Source organism: Apodemus sylvaticus, chromosome 9 (genome assembly GCF_947179515.1).
Source record: "Apodemus sylvaticus chromosome 9, mApoSyl1.1, whole genome shotgun sequence".
NCBI lineage: Eukaryota > Metazoa > Chordata > Mammalia > Rodentia > Muridae > Apodemus > Apodemus sylvaticus.
The window spans coordinates 25794740-25811167 of record NC_067480.1 but is presented as its reverse complement, the minus strand read 5'-3'; the positions used below and the strand labels follow the sequence as shown (position 1 = coordinate 25811167).

Sequence of the window (16428 nt, the reverse complement as noted above, 5' to 3'; positions counted from 1 at the left end):
TGGCTCCATGGGATAAAAGATGTGGCTTATTCTGGAGTCAAGTATGAGTGGCCACAGCCCGAGAATACAGATTGAGATCTCCTGAAATACTGTGCTCCAATGAGTTTCATAATTTCTTTTATGGAAACAAAACATAACAAAAAAGTCCACAAGTCAAGACACTTTTCAAACATATTGGTTGGTACACAGCAGGTAGGCAGGTTACAGCCAGATTGGGAGAACTCTGTAACAGGCCTTAGATGCTATCAGGCAACACTCCAAGCCTTTTGATTGATGTGAGACTAAGGTTTTATTAAAATTAAAAATCCAAAATATTTTTTATCTGTTTGTTAGGATATAAGGTCCAATAGGTTCTATGCTATGGTGTGACACAGAGTGGGGCAAAGAATGGCTATTTAATAAGATAAAGATGTTCCAAGATAAATGTAAGTAGGCTTTGGGCCTATAAACTTCTCCTGTCTCCGTGTCGAGTTCTTACCCATCAATTAACCTTTGCCGACAAGGCTCCCCTGACCCACAGGAATTCTCATTCACAATGCTTTCTCTGGGTTCCCAGGGTGTGTTTCAGGGAGGGTCTGTGGTGACCAAACTACGCACTCCACAGGGTTCCTCTCAAGAATCTTTACTCCAAACTTCTCTATCTGTCTAGAGAGGATTTTCACAAGGCTTCCATCTTCCCATGTGTGTCTCTCCTCTCTCTTTTTCTGCTTTTCCAATGCCCAGCGCTGGAAGCACAGTACAGACTTTCTGAGTCACTTTGCCTTGAGCCGTAGCTCCCAGCATTTCTCTCATAGAGGAAGGAATCGCACCAACTGCTTCTGATAGCTCTATCCCAACTATCCTTGGTTTATTCAGTTGCCTTTTTGGGGCCTACCACCAAGAACTGGCTGCCTCTCTCACTGGATGTTGAGCGGATGGCTTTCTTGCAAATGGTGGCAGCAGCTAAAGCAGTGATTAAAGGCCATCTTTATCATTTTCAGATGTTCTTTGACCATTGACACAAACAGGAGAGGCCTCATCCTAGAACCTGGGGCATTTTGCATGGTTGTGGGAGAAGAAAAATGATGGGATTTGCTGTATATTAAAGGCCAGAAACTGAGGATAGGGCAAAACTTATAGAGAAGTGGCAAGAACAAGAGAGAACCAGGAGAAATACAACAGAGAAGTTGCTTTTGGGAAGGAAGTGGAATTCTAGACTCTTGGCCTCTTGAAGGGGCACATGGATTGTTGCACAGTGACACCTGGTGGTCCACAGGAGGCATTTTGCAAAACACCTACCCAGCAGTGGGATCTGCTAACATTAGAGGAATTCCCTAAGGCAGTGGCTTCTCCCCATCCAGAAGTTCCTTTCTGTACAACCATACCTGACAAGACTTGACAGAAGGCCACGGGTACCTTGAAGTGGAATGCTAGACAGCCCTGGGACATGCCCAGTGGACAATGGAACCTCAGAGCAAATAGGACCAAGACATGGAAGCAGCTGCTGAGCACATATACAGGAACTACTTGGAGTGGGGCTTAGACTCCTGATTCCATATGATCAGCTGACTCACCCAACTCAGTCTCAGAGTGTCTTTTCCATTATTTTAAAGTTAGAACACAGGCCCATGCTGTTCTCAACAGACAAAATTCATATCAGGATGCAGAGCTGCCAGTGATTACAAAAGGGAGCCTCATGACAAACTTCAGGGGTAGTGACGGTCAAGATTAGTGTCCACCCAGATCTCTAAATAGAGAGCTGAAGACTTTAGTGTTTATCACAAAGGAGAACAGAACTTCAGGTGAGGTTAGATTCCAGGCCAGACTTAGAATCTATCTTGTAAGTGGTAGATCAAGGGAACAGCCCACAGAGGGGATCAGGAAAGCTGTTTTCCCACAGGCTGGTCTTTCTCTGGTGTGCTTTAGATAGCATTGACTTCTATGGGGTACAACTTTCCACAAAGCATTAAGTAGATTCAAATAATCAAACTGTGAGTTCAAAATTCCAAAAGCAGGCCGGGCAGTGGTGGCACACGCCTGCAATCCCAGCACTCTGGGAGGCAGAGGCAGGCAGATTTCTGAGTTCAAGGCCAGCCTGGTCTACAGAGTGAGTTCCAGGACACCCAGGGCTATACAGAGAAACCCTGTCTCGGAAAAAAAAAAAACAAATCCAAAAAACAAAAAACAAAATTCCAAAAGCAGTATCAGTATTTGGCACCTGCCAACCATTTTAAATACAGCATTCCTGATAATTACCATTAACATGCTATTAAATGAACCAACTAGAGAGTTAAAATACTGTTTTTTTTTAAGCTAGCTTGGCAGTGGTCTGTGTTCTATGATGTCATGAATGCCACCTGAGAATGGAAAGAGAGATTTTAAGGAACTACTCAGTTGGTTGTGTCTAGAGAAGAGAATCCAGCCATAAGCCACTGCTCAGAGCTCAATGGTGAACAGAGATGATGAAATGAGTGTACACAACAGGATTTTGAAATTGGGAGTAAGAAAGAGGTGAACCCTGATGGTTCAAGAACAGCTACAGGTGACAGGAGTCTTTCTAGTAGAGAGATGATCCGGTCTGTTTTCACTGTGTGGGAGTAGGTGGTTGGACATTACTGAAGGCCAGGCATGGATTTAATATGCAATGATTAACTGAAGGTGGGGATTGGGCCTACCAATGGCATGCCATTGTGCAAGGTGACTTCATGGTGGTATAAGATGAAGAAACTCATCTATCCTTACAGATAGGTAAGGAAGGTTCACCTTTTTGGGTTTCCCTGGACATAGCCATGGGAATGCATGTGTTTCCAGGAGGACTCTTGGGGCTGCTGCTCTTGCTCTGTGCCCTGTCCTGGGCTCAGGGTGGGAAGGTTCTGGTGTTTCCCATGGAGGGCAGTCACTGGCTGAGCATGAGAACCATTGTGAGGGAGCTCCACGCCCGAGGCCATGAGACTGTGGTCCTGGCTCCAGATGTGTCAGTGTACGTCAAAGAAGAGGACTTCTTCACTCTAAAAACCTATGCTGTTCCGTACACCAAGGAAGAATATGCACATCAGTTGCTGAACCTCTTTCAAATATTCTTTAAAACTGAATATTCTCTGACGATGATCTTAAGCAATACGGAACTCATGAAAAATGTGTCAACATTCTACGTGAGCTGTTGCATCAGTCTCCTGTACAATAAAAGCCTAATCCAGCATCTGAACTCCAGTTCCTTTGATGTGCTGTTAACAGACCCTGCATATCCCTGTGGGGCACTGCTGGCCAAGTATTTGCATGTTCCTGCTGCGTTTTTTCTGCGCTTCATTCCTTATGAAACTGCCTTTGAAGCTGCTCAGTGTCCAAGCCCTTCCTCCTATGTTCCTAGGTTACTTACAAGGAATCCAGACCACATGAACTTCCTGGAGAGGGTCAAGAACATTCTCTATCCTCTGCCATTCAAGTTCATTTTCCACTTCTCTTTCACTCCATATGAGAGCCTGGCCTCTGAGCTTTTCCAGAGAGAGGTGTCCTACCTGGAGATCCTCAGCCACGCATCCATATGGCTCTTCAGGTTTGACTTTGTGTTTGACTATCCCAGGCCCATCATGCCTAATATGGTCTTCGTTGGGGGAATTAACTGCGCCAATGGGAAGCCACTCTCTCAGGTCTGTATTGGGCTGTCATCCAAAGAGTGGTCTACCAACATTGGTTTCTATGTCTCGTTATGAATTGCTCATTTACCTACTACTCATCTTTCTAGGAACTTTGGTGAATCAAATCTTTAAGGCATCCATCCACAATTGGCTTATTGGGATTTTAGTACCTAGTGAGAATCCCAGGAGGCAATAATTAGGGCCTCTAACTGAACCAAGGAGTTGTGTGGGACCCCATGGAGTATGCCCACCAGATAGTATCTCCTAGACATGAGATCTCCCAGACCTGGGCAGGACCAGAGAAGCCGAGCTCTCTCTCAGATGTTCCGGGGCTCATATGTTGGCTCCAGTGTGGGGTATTAGTCTACAGCAGGCCATGAGTCTGAAGTTAGCCTGGGTCTCAACTACAGCTGGGAGAATTTTCTCCAGGGTTCCAAGTAGTTTGACCTGATGCTCCTTAAGTGCCCTGGTCCTCCCTGGATTCCTTTTCTCTAGTTTGTATCAGCAGCTCTTCCCCTTGCTATCTCCTCTGCTTTGCCTTGTACCTGGTATGAGCCGCAACACAAGGCATGTTGTCTTCACTCATTTCTTCATCGTCCTGATCCAGCTCTTTATTACACCCAGTAGGTGAGTGGTGAAAGAGGAAAGTTTACAAAATATGAGGCCAGTGATGGGCCATAGAAATAACAATACCAAGATCTGGCCAGTACTCAGCTCTCTGCTGGTACAGCAGTCAACAATTGAATATACAGAGACAACCTTCACACAATGCATGAAAGATTACCCCCAACAAGGATCCTTTGTGCCTCCATAAAAGTTTTGAGGGTTTTTTTTTATTATTGTTTAAAAAGAAGACACTATAAATTTGTGGGGGTTGTATTGAATTTGGCTTTTGCTGAAAAGGCCAATTTAACAATATTAACTCCTTTAATTTATGGGCATGAGAGATCTTCCCATTTCCTAATGTCTTCTTCAGTTTCTCCCCCAGTAAATTAAGATGCTTTCCATAGGTGTCCTGCACCTGCATTAACTTTACTGAGATACTTTTTGAGGTAATTGTTAATGAGATTGTTTCCTTGATTTCTCAGAATATATAGATATAAATGGTAGTTTTTGATGAAAGTATTTATTATATTATATTTAACAGTTTTCTGGGAGAGCCTTTGTCATCTCTCATATACAGAACAATATCATCTGCAAATGATACTTTGACTTCTTCCTTTTCTATTGGGTCTACTTTATTTCTTTCTCTTGTCTTGATGCTCTAACCAGACTTCAAATACTACATTGAACAGGAATGGGAAAAGAAGACACCTTTGTTTGTTCCATATTTTGATATAATGTGAACTATAGTTTCGTGATACACAGCCTTTATTACATTAATATGAGTTCCTTCTGTTCCAAGTTTCTTTGGGACCTTTGTTGTGAGAGGATTCTACATTTCTCCAAAACCTTCCAAGCATCTGTTGAGGTGTTCACATGATTTATTTTTTTGTCCTTGAGTTCACTTATGTGGTGTATTGTATTCATTTTATTGATTGCCCTATGTCAAACCAAATTTCACACTGGCTGAAGCTGGCTTGATGGTAATAGAGGACCCTTTTGATATATTCTTGACCTCACTTGCTAGTATTTTACAGATAACATTTATACCTATGTTGATTGTGGAGCCTGGCTTTTACTTTTGGTTTTGTTGCTGCTGTTATGTCTTTCTCTGGTTTTGTATCAGAATAATACTGATTTTATGAAAAGACTTTGATAATGTCTCTTCCTTTTTTGTTTTAGGGAATAGTTTGAGAAGCATGGTGTTCATTTTTCTTTGAAAGGCAGATAGAATTCACCTGAGTCCTGGTTTATTTTTTGTTGGGAAAGATTTTACTTCTTTAATCTTGCTGCTAATTGTAGATCTGTTTAAGTTGTTTCTGACATTTTGCTTTACTCTTGATGGGTTTTCTCCCTCTAGAGATTCTTCTACTTCTTTTAGATTTCCTAACTTAGTAGAGTATAAGCTTCTGAGTCAAATCTGATAATTTTCTGAATTTGTTACTAGTGGTCATGGCTTTTTTTCTCTCTCTAATTTTATTAATTTGCGTCTTCTTTTTCTTTGGTTAGTTTGACTCAGGATTTGCTTATTGTATTTATTTTTTTCAAAGAACAAAGTTTTTACCTCATTGGTTGTAATTTTCAAAAAATTATATTTAATTTATTTCTGCTCTAAACTTAATTCTTACCTTGTACAAATTTGAGATTTAGCTTGTTTCCATTTTCAAGGACACAAAGTATATACCCATTATGCAATTGGAGCCCTTTAATTTTTTTAAGATAGCTATAAACTTCTAGATATAAACATCTCTTTTAGGACTGTTTTCCATGTGTTCCAAGGGTTTTAGCACAGTGTGTCTCCTTTTTTGTTACATTCTAGGAATTTTTAATTTCCTTTATTGGTTTTCCCAGTGACTTTGTCATCATTCAGTGGTGTGTTGTTCAGTCTCAATGATTCTGCGCATGTTCTGTTTTTCTTGCAGTTGCTTACTAGTTTTATCCATTGTGGTTGGGTAGAATACCAAAAATTACTTCAGTTTGTCTACATGAATTAGGACTTTCTTGGTGTCCTATTACATGATTTAATTTAGAAAAAGTTCCAGGGACTGCTGAGAACATTGTGTATTCTTCAGTGTTTGGATGCAGTGTTTTGCAAATATCTCTTTCATTCATTTGACCTATGACACCATTTAGGTGATATATTTCTGGTTTTTTGTTTTGTTTTTTGTTTTTTTCTGGCTAGGATGACCTGTGTATTGGTAAGTATGGGCTACTGAAGTCACCCATTATTGTCTTTGGATTAATCTCTATCTTTTTGTTTGTTTGTTTTTTGTTTTTTGTTTTTTGTTTTTTGGATTTTTTTTTTCCGAGACAAGGTTTCTCTGTATAGCCCTGGCTGTCCTGGAGCTCATTCTGTAGACCAGGCTGGCCTCAAACTCAGAAATCTGCCTGCCTCTGCCTCCCAGAATGCTGGGATTACAGGCATATGCCACTACTGCCCAGCTCTATCTTTATATCTTACATTGTTTGTCTTGTGAAATAAACTCTGATGGTCCCTAGGGAGCAATAGCACATCACAGGATTTTGTTAGTAGAGAGGTGATAAGAAAAATTGTTCCTTGGTATCAAGGCAAAAAGTTACGGCAGTAATAAAAGCCAGGCGTGGGTTTATTCAGCAATGATTAACTTAAGGAAGGTATTGTGCCACCCAATGACTTCACATATGGACTTGGGAATAATAAGATAGGAAATAACTTCTGTGGTATAGACATGTAAGCAGGTTAGACTGCTGCAGACTTCTCCAGCGTTAGCCATGGGAATTCAAGTGTTCCTGCAAAAACTCTCAGGACTGCTGCTCCTGCTGTGTGCCCTGCCCTGGGCTGAAGGTGAGAAGGTGTTAGTATTTCCCATAGAGGGCAGCCACTGGCTGAGCATGAGGGATGTTATCAAGGAGCTCTACGCCCGAGGTCACCAGACTGTGGTCCTGGCTCCAGAGGTGTCCGTGCACATCAAAGGAGAGGACTTCTTCACCCTCCAAACCTATAGCGTTCCATACACCAAGGAAGAGTACCGGCACCAATTGCTGGGCCACCTTCAAAATTTTTTTGAAACAGAATTTTCTCTGAAGTTAGTTTTACAGAATGTGGCAGGGATAAATAATATATCAGCATTCTACGTGAGGTCTTGCATGGGCCTGCTGTACAACACAGCTCTCATCCAGCATCTGAACTCCAGTTCCTTCGATGTGGTGTTGACAGACCCATTTTTCCCCTGTGGGGCCGTGCTAGCCATGTACCTGCGTGTTCCTGCTGTGTTTTTTCTGCAATCCATGCTCTGCGAACTAGAATCTGAGGCAACAAGCAGTCCAAGCCCCTTTTCTTATGTTCCCAGGTTGCTCACCATGAATTCTGACCACATGAGCTTCCTAGAAAGAGTGAAGAACATGGTTTACCCTTTGCCATGGATGTATTTTTGCCATGTTAATTATGGCCCTATGGAGAGACTCGCCTCTGAGCTTTTGCAGAGGGAGGTGTCCTTGTTGGAGATTCTCAGACATGCATCTGTGTGGCTACTGAGAAAGGACTTTGTGTTCAGTCACCCCAGGCCCTTCATGCCCAACATGATCTTCATTGGGGGCATAAACTGTGCCAACAGGAAGCCCCTCTCTCAGGTCTGTATTCAGTCTTTATTCAAATGAGTTTCCAGCAAGACTGTGTTAAAAACAGCAAACAAACCAAAGTCAAAGTACTCTGAATTGCTCAGCTATCCACTCACTTTCCTGGCATTTCTTTCTTTCTTTCTTTTCTTTTCCTTTCTTTGTCTTTTCTTTTCCTTTCTTTCTTTTTTCTTTTTCTTTTTTTGTAATTCTTCTAATTGTCTGTGGTGAGTTAAATTCTTATGGCATTCAGAGTTGCTACTTCAGGTTGTTAATAGTCACTGCGGGCTGGTAGGCAGTACTCTACTAGGTCTCTACTAGGACTGAGGAAAGATGGATGGTGGGACTCCACTGAGCCTGCCCACCAGAAGACTGTGTCTTCCTGGAGATGAGATTTCCTGGATCAAAGGAGGACCAGAGAAGCTTAGAGAGGACCCATCACAAAGGGTGTTCTTCTCAGACAGAAAACCTAGCAAGTGGCAGTTGTTGACGTGATAGTCTTCAGTGGTGCTCTGTGGGAAGGGATGGTGTGTGATCACTCAGTCAATGTGGAAGCAATCTCATGGATCTTTTCCTTTTTATAATCTTCCTACCTTGGGGCAAACTACATTTCAAGCATTCCATGGTCATGTGATTCTTGTGTGGTCACGGTTGGTGAAGGTGCTGGGGCACGCCCAAATTGTTCATTTTCTAGTTTTGTGTATCAAAACTTGTGTCCGAATCTGCCCAGTTCCCAAGTAAATGTCTAGTGCTGATATTTGCTTCAGTCCTGTTTGCATTTCAGTGGTTTAGCCCTGGACATGTACATAATAGTTAGATGGCGGACTGACATTAATAATATTTTGATGATATCTTATCTTATTACTTTTATCTTATTACTAACATGTATTCAGGTTAGTGGCTTCTCAATCTGGGAGTTCATGTCCAGGGAATAAATGAAGTCTCAAAGTTTTATTCTGGTTTGTATGTACAGCATGGCTGGCCAGGTGCCTCCCTGACTGGCCTCTGGCTGAGGGTCTACAGGTCCTGTGTGTCCCTTTGCCACATCACTCAGCTCCTGTTCTTTCTGTGTATTGCATATTACTCCTTCTTAATGACAGTGTGGACTTATGACATCTTATGTAAAAGCTTCTTCCCACTGCCAAAATCTATCATAGTTTTGGGACCTAGTTACAGCTAAATACTAACCTAGTATGACCCTGAGCAACTTGGAACCTTAAGGGATTGATGCAAAATTGTGGCCTTCAGCCTTCAGAGACACACATTTTGATCCTTCAACACAATGAGATACTAAATATGAGTTTATCAACTGCTTCTTCATTCATGCCCTTTAAAAAAAAAAAAGAATGTTTTATTTATATGAGTATACTGTAGCTGTCTTCAGACACACCAGAAGAGGGCATCAGATCCCATTACAGATGGTTGTGAGCCACCATGCAGTTGCTGGGAATTGAACTCAGGACCTCTGGAAGAGCAGTCAGTGCTCTTAACCACTGAGCCATCTCACCATTTCCACGTCCTTATTTTTATGAAAATTATTTTGGAAAGGAAGCTAGAACTTAGAGTTTTTCTATGGGTATCCATAGAAGAGATATACTAGATTTTCATTGCATATAGATGTCAGAAACAGAAGACCCATAGCCATAAAGAGAAGTGGCAGAAACACTCATAGAACTCATAGCTAGTATGAACAGTGAGAGAACCGCAGTCATAAGTCTCAAGATCTTCTGAAGGCTTAAAAGAAGCCCCTGCCCATATCCCTAAAGAGGGCCCTGAGCATTCAGCAGGACTGAACATCACTCTGAGCCAGACCCCAGAACGGTGTCTTTCTGCTTCCAGTCTCGAAGAGAGCAGCTCATTGGAGCAGGGCACTGCCTCTATACATTGTTTCATATAGACGCTGGTCTTGCTTAAGTGTGATCCACATAGCGTCTGCTTTATTTATTGTGAGGAGCTGAGAGGATTCTCAGCTGTATTCACTTATATTTTGGCCCCAGGCTTTCGGATAGAGAATAGTCTTGGTAACATTGATTTTTTTGGGGGGGGGGGGGAGATTAAATGTGGACTGATTAACACTACTGAGATTTTAATGAAGAGTTAGAGGAATGATAGGAATACAATTATACCCATTCTATTAGGTTACTTGTAATTTGTTTAAGGCCTCCTCCCTCCATTCTCTTCCTTTTATGGGCATGGCATGGATGGGAGTGGCCCCTGCCCAGCCTCAGATAATCCTGCATAGATTGCCATAGAAGTAAAACAGTGGAATTTGACATGAGGTAAAACATGCAGAGACTTGGTGGGTGTAGGAAGAAGATGCACAAAGAGAAAGCAGGGAACTCATTTTGGAGGAGAAATTGCACAGGATTTATCTGGACTCCTACCTTCTATGAGAGGCAATATGCAAAGGCTTTTTATAGTGTGGTAGCAGCACACGGGAGCCATTTTCACATACACATCTGCCCAGCTGAGTCTGCTACCAGTCACACACTAAGGATGTGGCTTTGCTACAGAGAGAAATGTCAACTTGGACAACCCCAGCAGAGCTCACCAGTACCCCTGGTAGAGAGTGGATCCCCAGGGCATGTAGAGGAAGGCTTATCAGTAACTGCTTAGCACTTGCTGAGAGCAATTCCTCCAGGCAGGGGCAGATTCCTGGTCACATGCACAGTCCCCACAGCTACAGTCCTGCCCTCAGCTGCATATCAGACTTGCAATTGAAACTTGAGCACAGCGTCCCACATGATGATGGTCCATGATATCCCAGAGAATCCAGCCTTGTAAGAATTTTGAGCTGTCAAAAGTATAAAATGGAGCCTGATCAGAATCCCCAGGAGGCAGTGAAGACCCAGGTCCTTCAAAGGAGTGCAGAAGCATGCAGCCCTCAGCATCTGGGAGAGCAGAACCTTGGTGTCAGCTGATCGTTGGTTATATCACAGTACTGGAAATGCACCAATCTGGAGGTCCAGCAACTTCTTTGTTTCTCAAAGCTGACTTAGTAGTGTTCTGTGATGTACTGAAGCAACTTGCATGGAGAAGAACCTGGATGTGTTTCTGAGTACATCATGCCTAGCAGAGTGTGCAGTAGGCACCAACTGTTTTGGTTGCTTTTCTATTGCTTTGAAGAAACACCATTGTTGGGGGGGGGGTTGTTAACAGTTCAGAGTGTAAGAACATGACTATCATGGCAGGCAGGCAGGCAGGCAGGCAGGCAAGCAGGCAGGCAGGCAGGCAAGCAGGCAGGCAGGTGGGCAGGCAGGCATGGCACTGGGACAGTAGTAAGAGTGTATATCTTATTCAAAAGTTGGAGGCAGAAAGAGGGAGGAGATGAAGGGAGAGGGACAAAGGGAAAGGGGGAGAGAGGGGGTAGAGAAGGAGAGAGGAAGAGAGTGAGTGAAAGGGAGAGAGAGAGAGAGAGAGAGAGAGAGAGAGAGAGATTATCGTTTATTATGCACTTTTGAAACCTCAAATCCCATATACACTGACACATCTTTCAACAAGGTCACCCTTCCTAATCGCTCCCAAGACAGTTCCACCAGGTAGGGACCAAACTGTCAAATATATGAGCCTAAGGGGTTCATGCTCATGCTAACCACCACATCAACCATCAGGCTCTTCTCAGAACTTAATGGCTGACAAAGAAGTGACAAAATCAAGTGAGTGTGCAGAACCTTGATTTTGGATATAGGAGAAGCAAGAGGAACTCTGATGTCCACTAGAGAACAGCCACAGGCCAATCGAGTTTTATTAGCAGAGATGATAAGAGTGGTTTCTCGTTATACAGAGGTAGAAGGGTAAGATGGTAGTCACTGCTGAGCCTGAACTTATTCTGTAATGATTAACCAAAGGAGGGCACTGTGCCACACAATGGCATGCTGAGTGTCAGGGAGCATGGAGATAAGGATGATTAAACTAGTGTGGGGGTTACAGCCTAGTAAGTTAGGTGCACTCCTATGGCCTTCCAGAATACAGGGTGCCCATATAGGGCTTGTGTGGCTGTTGGCTTTTAGAGATGTGGCAAAGCATACACATCTTCAAAACATTTTAAAACACAAGTGGAATCAAGGCTTGTGTTGTATCTGGTGAGATAGCTCAGCAAGTAGAGGTGCTGATTCAAAAGTTTTAAAGAATATGTCTAAGTCCCAATCTTTGCTGCATGCTTCTTCATGATTCTAGCTACTTTCACATCTCTGAGTGAGCAGAGCTGATGGTATCCACTAGACCTAGTTTGCATATATGCAGTTTCTTAAAACTGGCATCTGGCTCATGTGCTTAAGGGCTCTGCACACAGGGCAGACACTCACGGTGAAGGAAGACATTAACATTACCCTGCTGTTCTCTTCCATAAGCATCCTCCAAAATCATATGTACACAAGTGGTTCATACTGAGTCTGGACAGCAGAGTGGGGTCCCTCCTCCAGGAAGTGGCACTGAATGTGGTTTGGGGACTGTTCTTTCTAATGCTGAGAGCGACAGCTGAAACAGCAACCACAGCTTTCAGGTTATGACCTCTCATCAAACCTACTTCCTCCATTCTCTTCGTTTTATGGGCATGGGCATGGGCATGGACGGGAGTGGCCACTGCCTAGCCTTGGATAACTGCATGGATAGCCATAGAAGGGAACCGGTGGAATTTGACATGAGGTAAAACATGCAGAGGTGTGGCAGGTGTAGGAAGCAGATGCAGGAAAAGAAATCAGGGAACTAATTTAGAGGAGAAATTACACAGTATTTATCTGGACCCTCAATGAAATGTGAAATTCAAAGGGTGTTTGTGCATATGTCTGTGTGTGTGTGTGTGTGTGTGTGTGTGTGTGTATGTGTGTGTGTGTGTGTGTGTGTGTTATTGCATTTATTTCAGACTAAGGACACTGAACAGTTTCCAAAGTCATTTTTATATCCCTGTTTGTGCATACCCTACCAAGGTTTAAGAATTCCTTGTGTTTTGATCCATTCTAACTGTTCTGCTTCTTTCAGATCTTACTCAATCCATACCAATAACCCTGGAGAAGCAGTATTTGGTACTGGAATCTCCCAAGGCCACCATGCCATAAATGCCTTTTATATCTGAAATAAACTGTGCTAATATAATTGACTTGTTCAGATGTATAGCATTTCTAGACCCACACATGCTTGTTTCCCATTTTATTTTAAAATGCTTAGGGTGAAAGCTGCCTTTTTAAGGCTTTAATCAGTGCCCCCTTTGTAGAAATGGAGAGGTTTGCATAGTCTTAGTGAAACAGTTCTTCCTATTAACAACATCTGCCATAAATACAGAACCAAGCTACAGCTAAGGCCGTCCCTGACATCCCACCAGTCAACCTCGAATCTTAGAATACATGCTTAAATATTTTGCCCTTGACCTTCAGAGAAAGTGTGGTCCTGGCAACACAGCTGTGCGGCTTCCAAACCACGCAGAGATTAAATGTATATTTAAGTCATCTAGTATGTTATGACTTGATATGAGTGATAAAAACTAAGGATTCCAATTTTGTCAGGCTTCACTACTTTTAAAAAGGCAATCTTTTATCCAAGATTGATGGTCAAGTATTGAGACATTGGCAGCATCCATGTACAACTAAGTTATCTCAAAGTTACGTAAGAACATTATGAGAGTAATCACGTGTTTCACCAGGATGGACAAAATATCCAGGGCCAGTTACCTGGACCTGCACACTTCCAGCCCAGAGCAAGTGCAGGCATCACAATGCTGCGCTAAACATCATTTCCTAGTTCCAGGAACTAGTACCTCTTGCCTAGGCATTAATCATAATAAATACTTAAAGTAGCATGCACATACTGACATTTTAAAATAAAATGGAAAACAAGAATATTGAGAAGGGGAGTCTTTGCCACATGCATCTTCATGCTTCTCGTAATGCGCCATGCTACATTTGTGGTGCTTGGTCAGCAGAACTAACAGTATTCCTTTGACCTGTTTATATGTAGAGACATTGCTCAGACCTGGTATCTGGCTCCGCGAGCTCGCTTCAGACCCTCACATTGAGGGGAACAGCCAATGTTGCCTTAGTTTGACTTTCAACCGCACCAGTACACAGGAGCTGCATAGTGAGCCCGCGAGGGAGTGGGTCTGGCCTCCAGGAACACTGCCTCTTCTTCTAGAGAGTGTTGGGAGTGTCCCTATTCAGGCTGACAACAGCAGTCAAAGGCAGCCAGCACAGATTCAGGTTCTCAGCCACCTGCTTCCTCCATTCACTTCCTTTTATGGGCATGGCGTGGACCAGAGAGGCTACAGCCTACACTTGGGAAATTCTGCATAGACAGACACAGAAGGGAAATGACAGGGTTTGCCTTGAGATAAAACATGCAGAGAAGAGGCAGGTGCAGGACAAAAAGGCAGAACAGTTGCCTTTGGAAGAGAAACTGCAGAACATTTTTCTTAACACTTTTCCTTCATGAAAGGGTGAAATGCAGACTGGACAGGGCAGCAGTGGCACTGAATCCTCAGAGCATGTATCTCTCTAGAGGAAAGCCCCAGCCTGGATGGCATGGCAGACTGACACCAATATGGAGAAGCAGAATGCAGGGCACCCCAGGGGCTTGCCCAGTAGAGTGAAGCCCCAAGCTTGTAAAGGAAGGATGTGGCAGTTCTGCTCATCACTGTGGGAGGAAGTCTCTAAGGCAGGCCCGACTCATGGTCATGGACGTAGTGCCTAACACTGGAGTCCTGTCTCCACCTAGACCTCAAATTCATCTTTTCTTGAATCTCAGACCAGTGCCCCCAGAAAATTATAGTCCATGCTTTTTGGAATATTCCATCTTTATCAGGATTCTGGTCTGGCATGGATTATAGAAGGAGACCTGACCACAAACCTCAGAATGCAGTGAAGACCCAAATTAGTGTTCACCTAGGGCCCTTAATTGAGTGCAGGATCCTGCAGCCCTCAGCATTCAGGGGAAAAGAGCCGAGACTGAGCCCTGTGCTTGAGCAATCTCCCCTCCCTCCACCTAAGGAGATCCATGTACGGGAGAGGAGAGAGGGGCGCTTTCAGAACTCGCTCTCTATCGATGATTAGGCTGGTGCCCTACAAAGCTTCGACTTGATTCCATGGAGTGGTGACAAGATTCTCAAGAGATCTTACAGCAGAAAAAGATCCTTGGATCTTGACTTTGAGATCTTTGTGGCATCACCGTTGTCAGCTCCTTCAAATCGTGTTTCCCGATCCCTCTCTTCCTGGCACCGTGAAGAGTATGAGTCATAGCAAAGGGATTTCCTCTTTGGTTTGGTCAAGCTTGCTTCGCAATGTTGTTTGCTCTGATGCATTGATTGTTTCATGGGAATCGGAGGAGAAACTTTAATGAGCTACTATATAAGGTCTTCTCCAGCAGAGAGTTGTGAGGGAGACCAGGCTCAGAGCTCAGAGTTCAGCGGCAGTCTAGGTGGGAAACGGGGTGGAATTATAGGAAAACCAGAGGTGAACTTATATGCCCTAGGAAAAGAGAAGCCTGTCACAGGAGTTATTAGGCAAGGAAAGCTTACGTTTCTGTGGGTGGAGGCAGGCAAAGGGGTAGGGCACTGTGCGATCCAGTGGCGCTCGAGTGGGAGGTGGCCTGGTGATAAGAAAGTGAATAAAGTTACATAGGCACAGTGTGTGCAAGGGCCACTGCTGTGGACCTCTGGGGAGATGGACACCGGACTGTGTGTGCCTCTTCGAGGACTCTCAGGGCTGCTGCTCCTACTCTGTGCCCTGCCCTGGGCTGAAGGTGCAAAAGTACTGGTGTTACCCATGGAGGGCAGCCACTGGCTGAGCTTGAGGGATGTTGTGAGGGAGCTCCACGCCCGAGGTCATCAGACTGTGGTCCTGGCTCCAGAGGTGACTATGCACATCAAAGGAGAGGACTTCTTCACCCTCAAAACCTATGCCTTTCCATGCACCAAGGAAGAATATCAGCAAGACATACTGAGCAACTCCAAGAAGGGCTTGGAACCACAACATTTTGTGAAGGCCTCTTTTGAAACTATAGCACATATAAAAAAATTTTTAGAGCTCTACTCAAATTCTTGTGCAACTCTATTGCACAATCAGACCATGATTCAGCAACTGAATTCCAGTTTCTTCGATGTGGTCTTAACAGACCCCATTTCCCCCTGTGGAGCAGTATTGGCCAAGTACTTACAGATTCCTGCTGTGTTTTTTCTGCGTTCTATTCCCTGTGGTATTGACTATGAGGCCACACAGTGTCCAAACCCTTCCTCGTATATTCCAAACCTACTCACAATGCTTTCTGACCACATGAGCTTCCTGCAAAGGGTCAAGAACATGCTGTACCCTCTGGCCTTGAAGTACATTTGCCATCTATCAATCACTCCCTATGAGAGCCTCGCCTCTGAGCTTTTGCAGAGAGAAGTATCCTTAGTGGAGGTTCTCAGCCATGCATCCATGTGGCTGTTCCGAGGGGACTTTGTGTTTGACTACCCCAGGCCCATCATGCCTAACATGGTCTTCATTGGAGGCATAAACTGTGCCCGCAGGAAGCCCCTCTCCCAGGTCTGTATTCTGCTTTTATCTCAAGGATTTTCCAGGAAAAATTTTTTTTTACTTTCAAATTCTTATCTAACTCATCTTTCCTGAGAGGCTTTAGTTAAATTAACCTA

The 16428-nt window shown here is 43.7% G+C and overlaps 3 protein-coding genes across 6 annotated transcripts in view; all 3 read left to right on the top strand.

The window, feature by feature from the left end:
• The window catches only part of LOC127692270 (UDP-glucuronosyltransferase 1A7), a 75995-nt gene that overhangs the window by 43224 nt on the left and 16343 nt on the right, over nt 1-16428 (top strand). The window contains exon 1 of one of the 4 annotated variants that reach the window (XM_052192466.1): nt 15442-16321. The exons of the other annotated variants lie outside the window; for them this stretch is intronic. Coding sequence (XP_052048426.1) covers nt 15458-16321 — 864 coding nt within the window. The 5' untranslated portion in view covers nt 15442-15457. Of the gene's footprint in view, nt 1-15441; nt 16322-16428 lie in introns of those variants that run through there. 4 annotated transcript variants of the gene reach the window in all.
• Nucleotides 2769-3689, top strand: LOC127692727 (UDP-glucuronosyltransferase 1A5-like). Its single transcript, XM_052193342.1, has one exon. It carries the CDS (start codon nt 2769-2771, stop codon nt 3687-3689), a length of 921 nt encoding a protein of 306 aa, XP_052049302.1.
• On the top strand, nt 6969-7853 carry LOC127692726 (UDP-glucuronosyltransferase 1A3-like). Its single transcript, XM_052193341.1, has one exon. The coding sequence runs from the start codon at nt 6969-6971 to the stop codon at nt 7851-7853; it is 885 nt and encodes a 294-aa protein (XP_052049301.1).

What these genes read in the sequence shown, in the direction of transcription:
- LOC127692727 (XM_052193342.1), top strand. Translation starts at nt 2,769, where the DNA reads ATGGGAATGCATGTGTTTCCAGGAGGACTCTTGGGGCTGCTGCTCTTG.
- LOC127692726 (XM_052193341.1), top strand. Translation starts at nt 6,969, where the DNA reads ATGGGAATTCAAGTGTTCCTGCAAAAACTCTCAGGACTGCTGCTCCTG.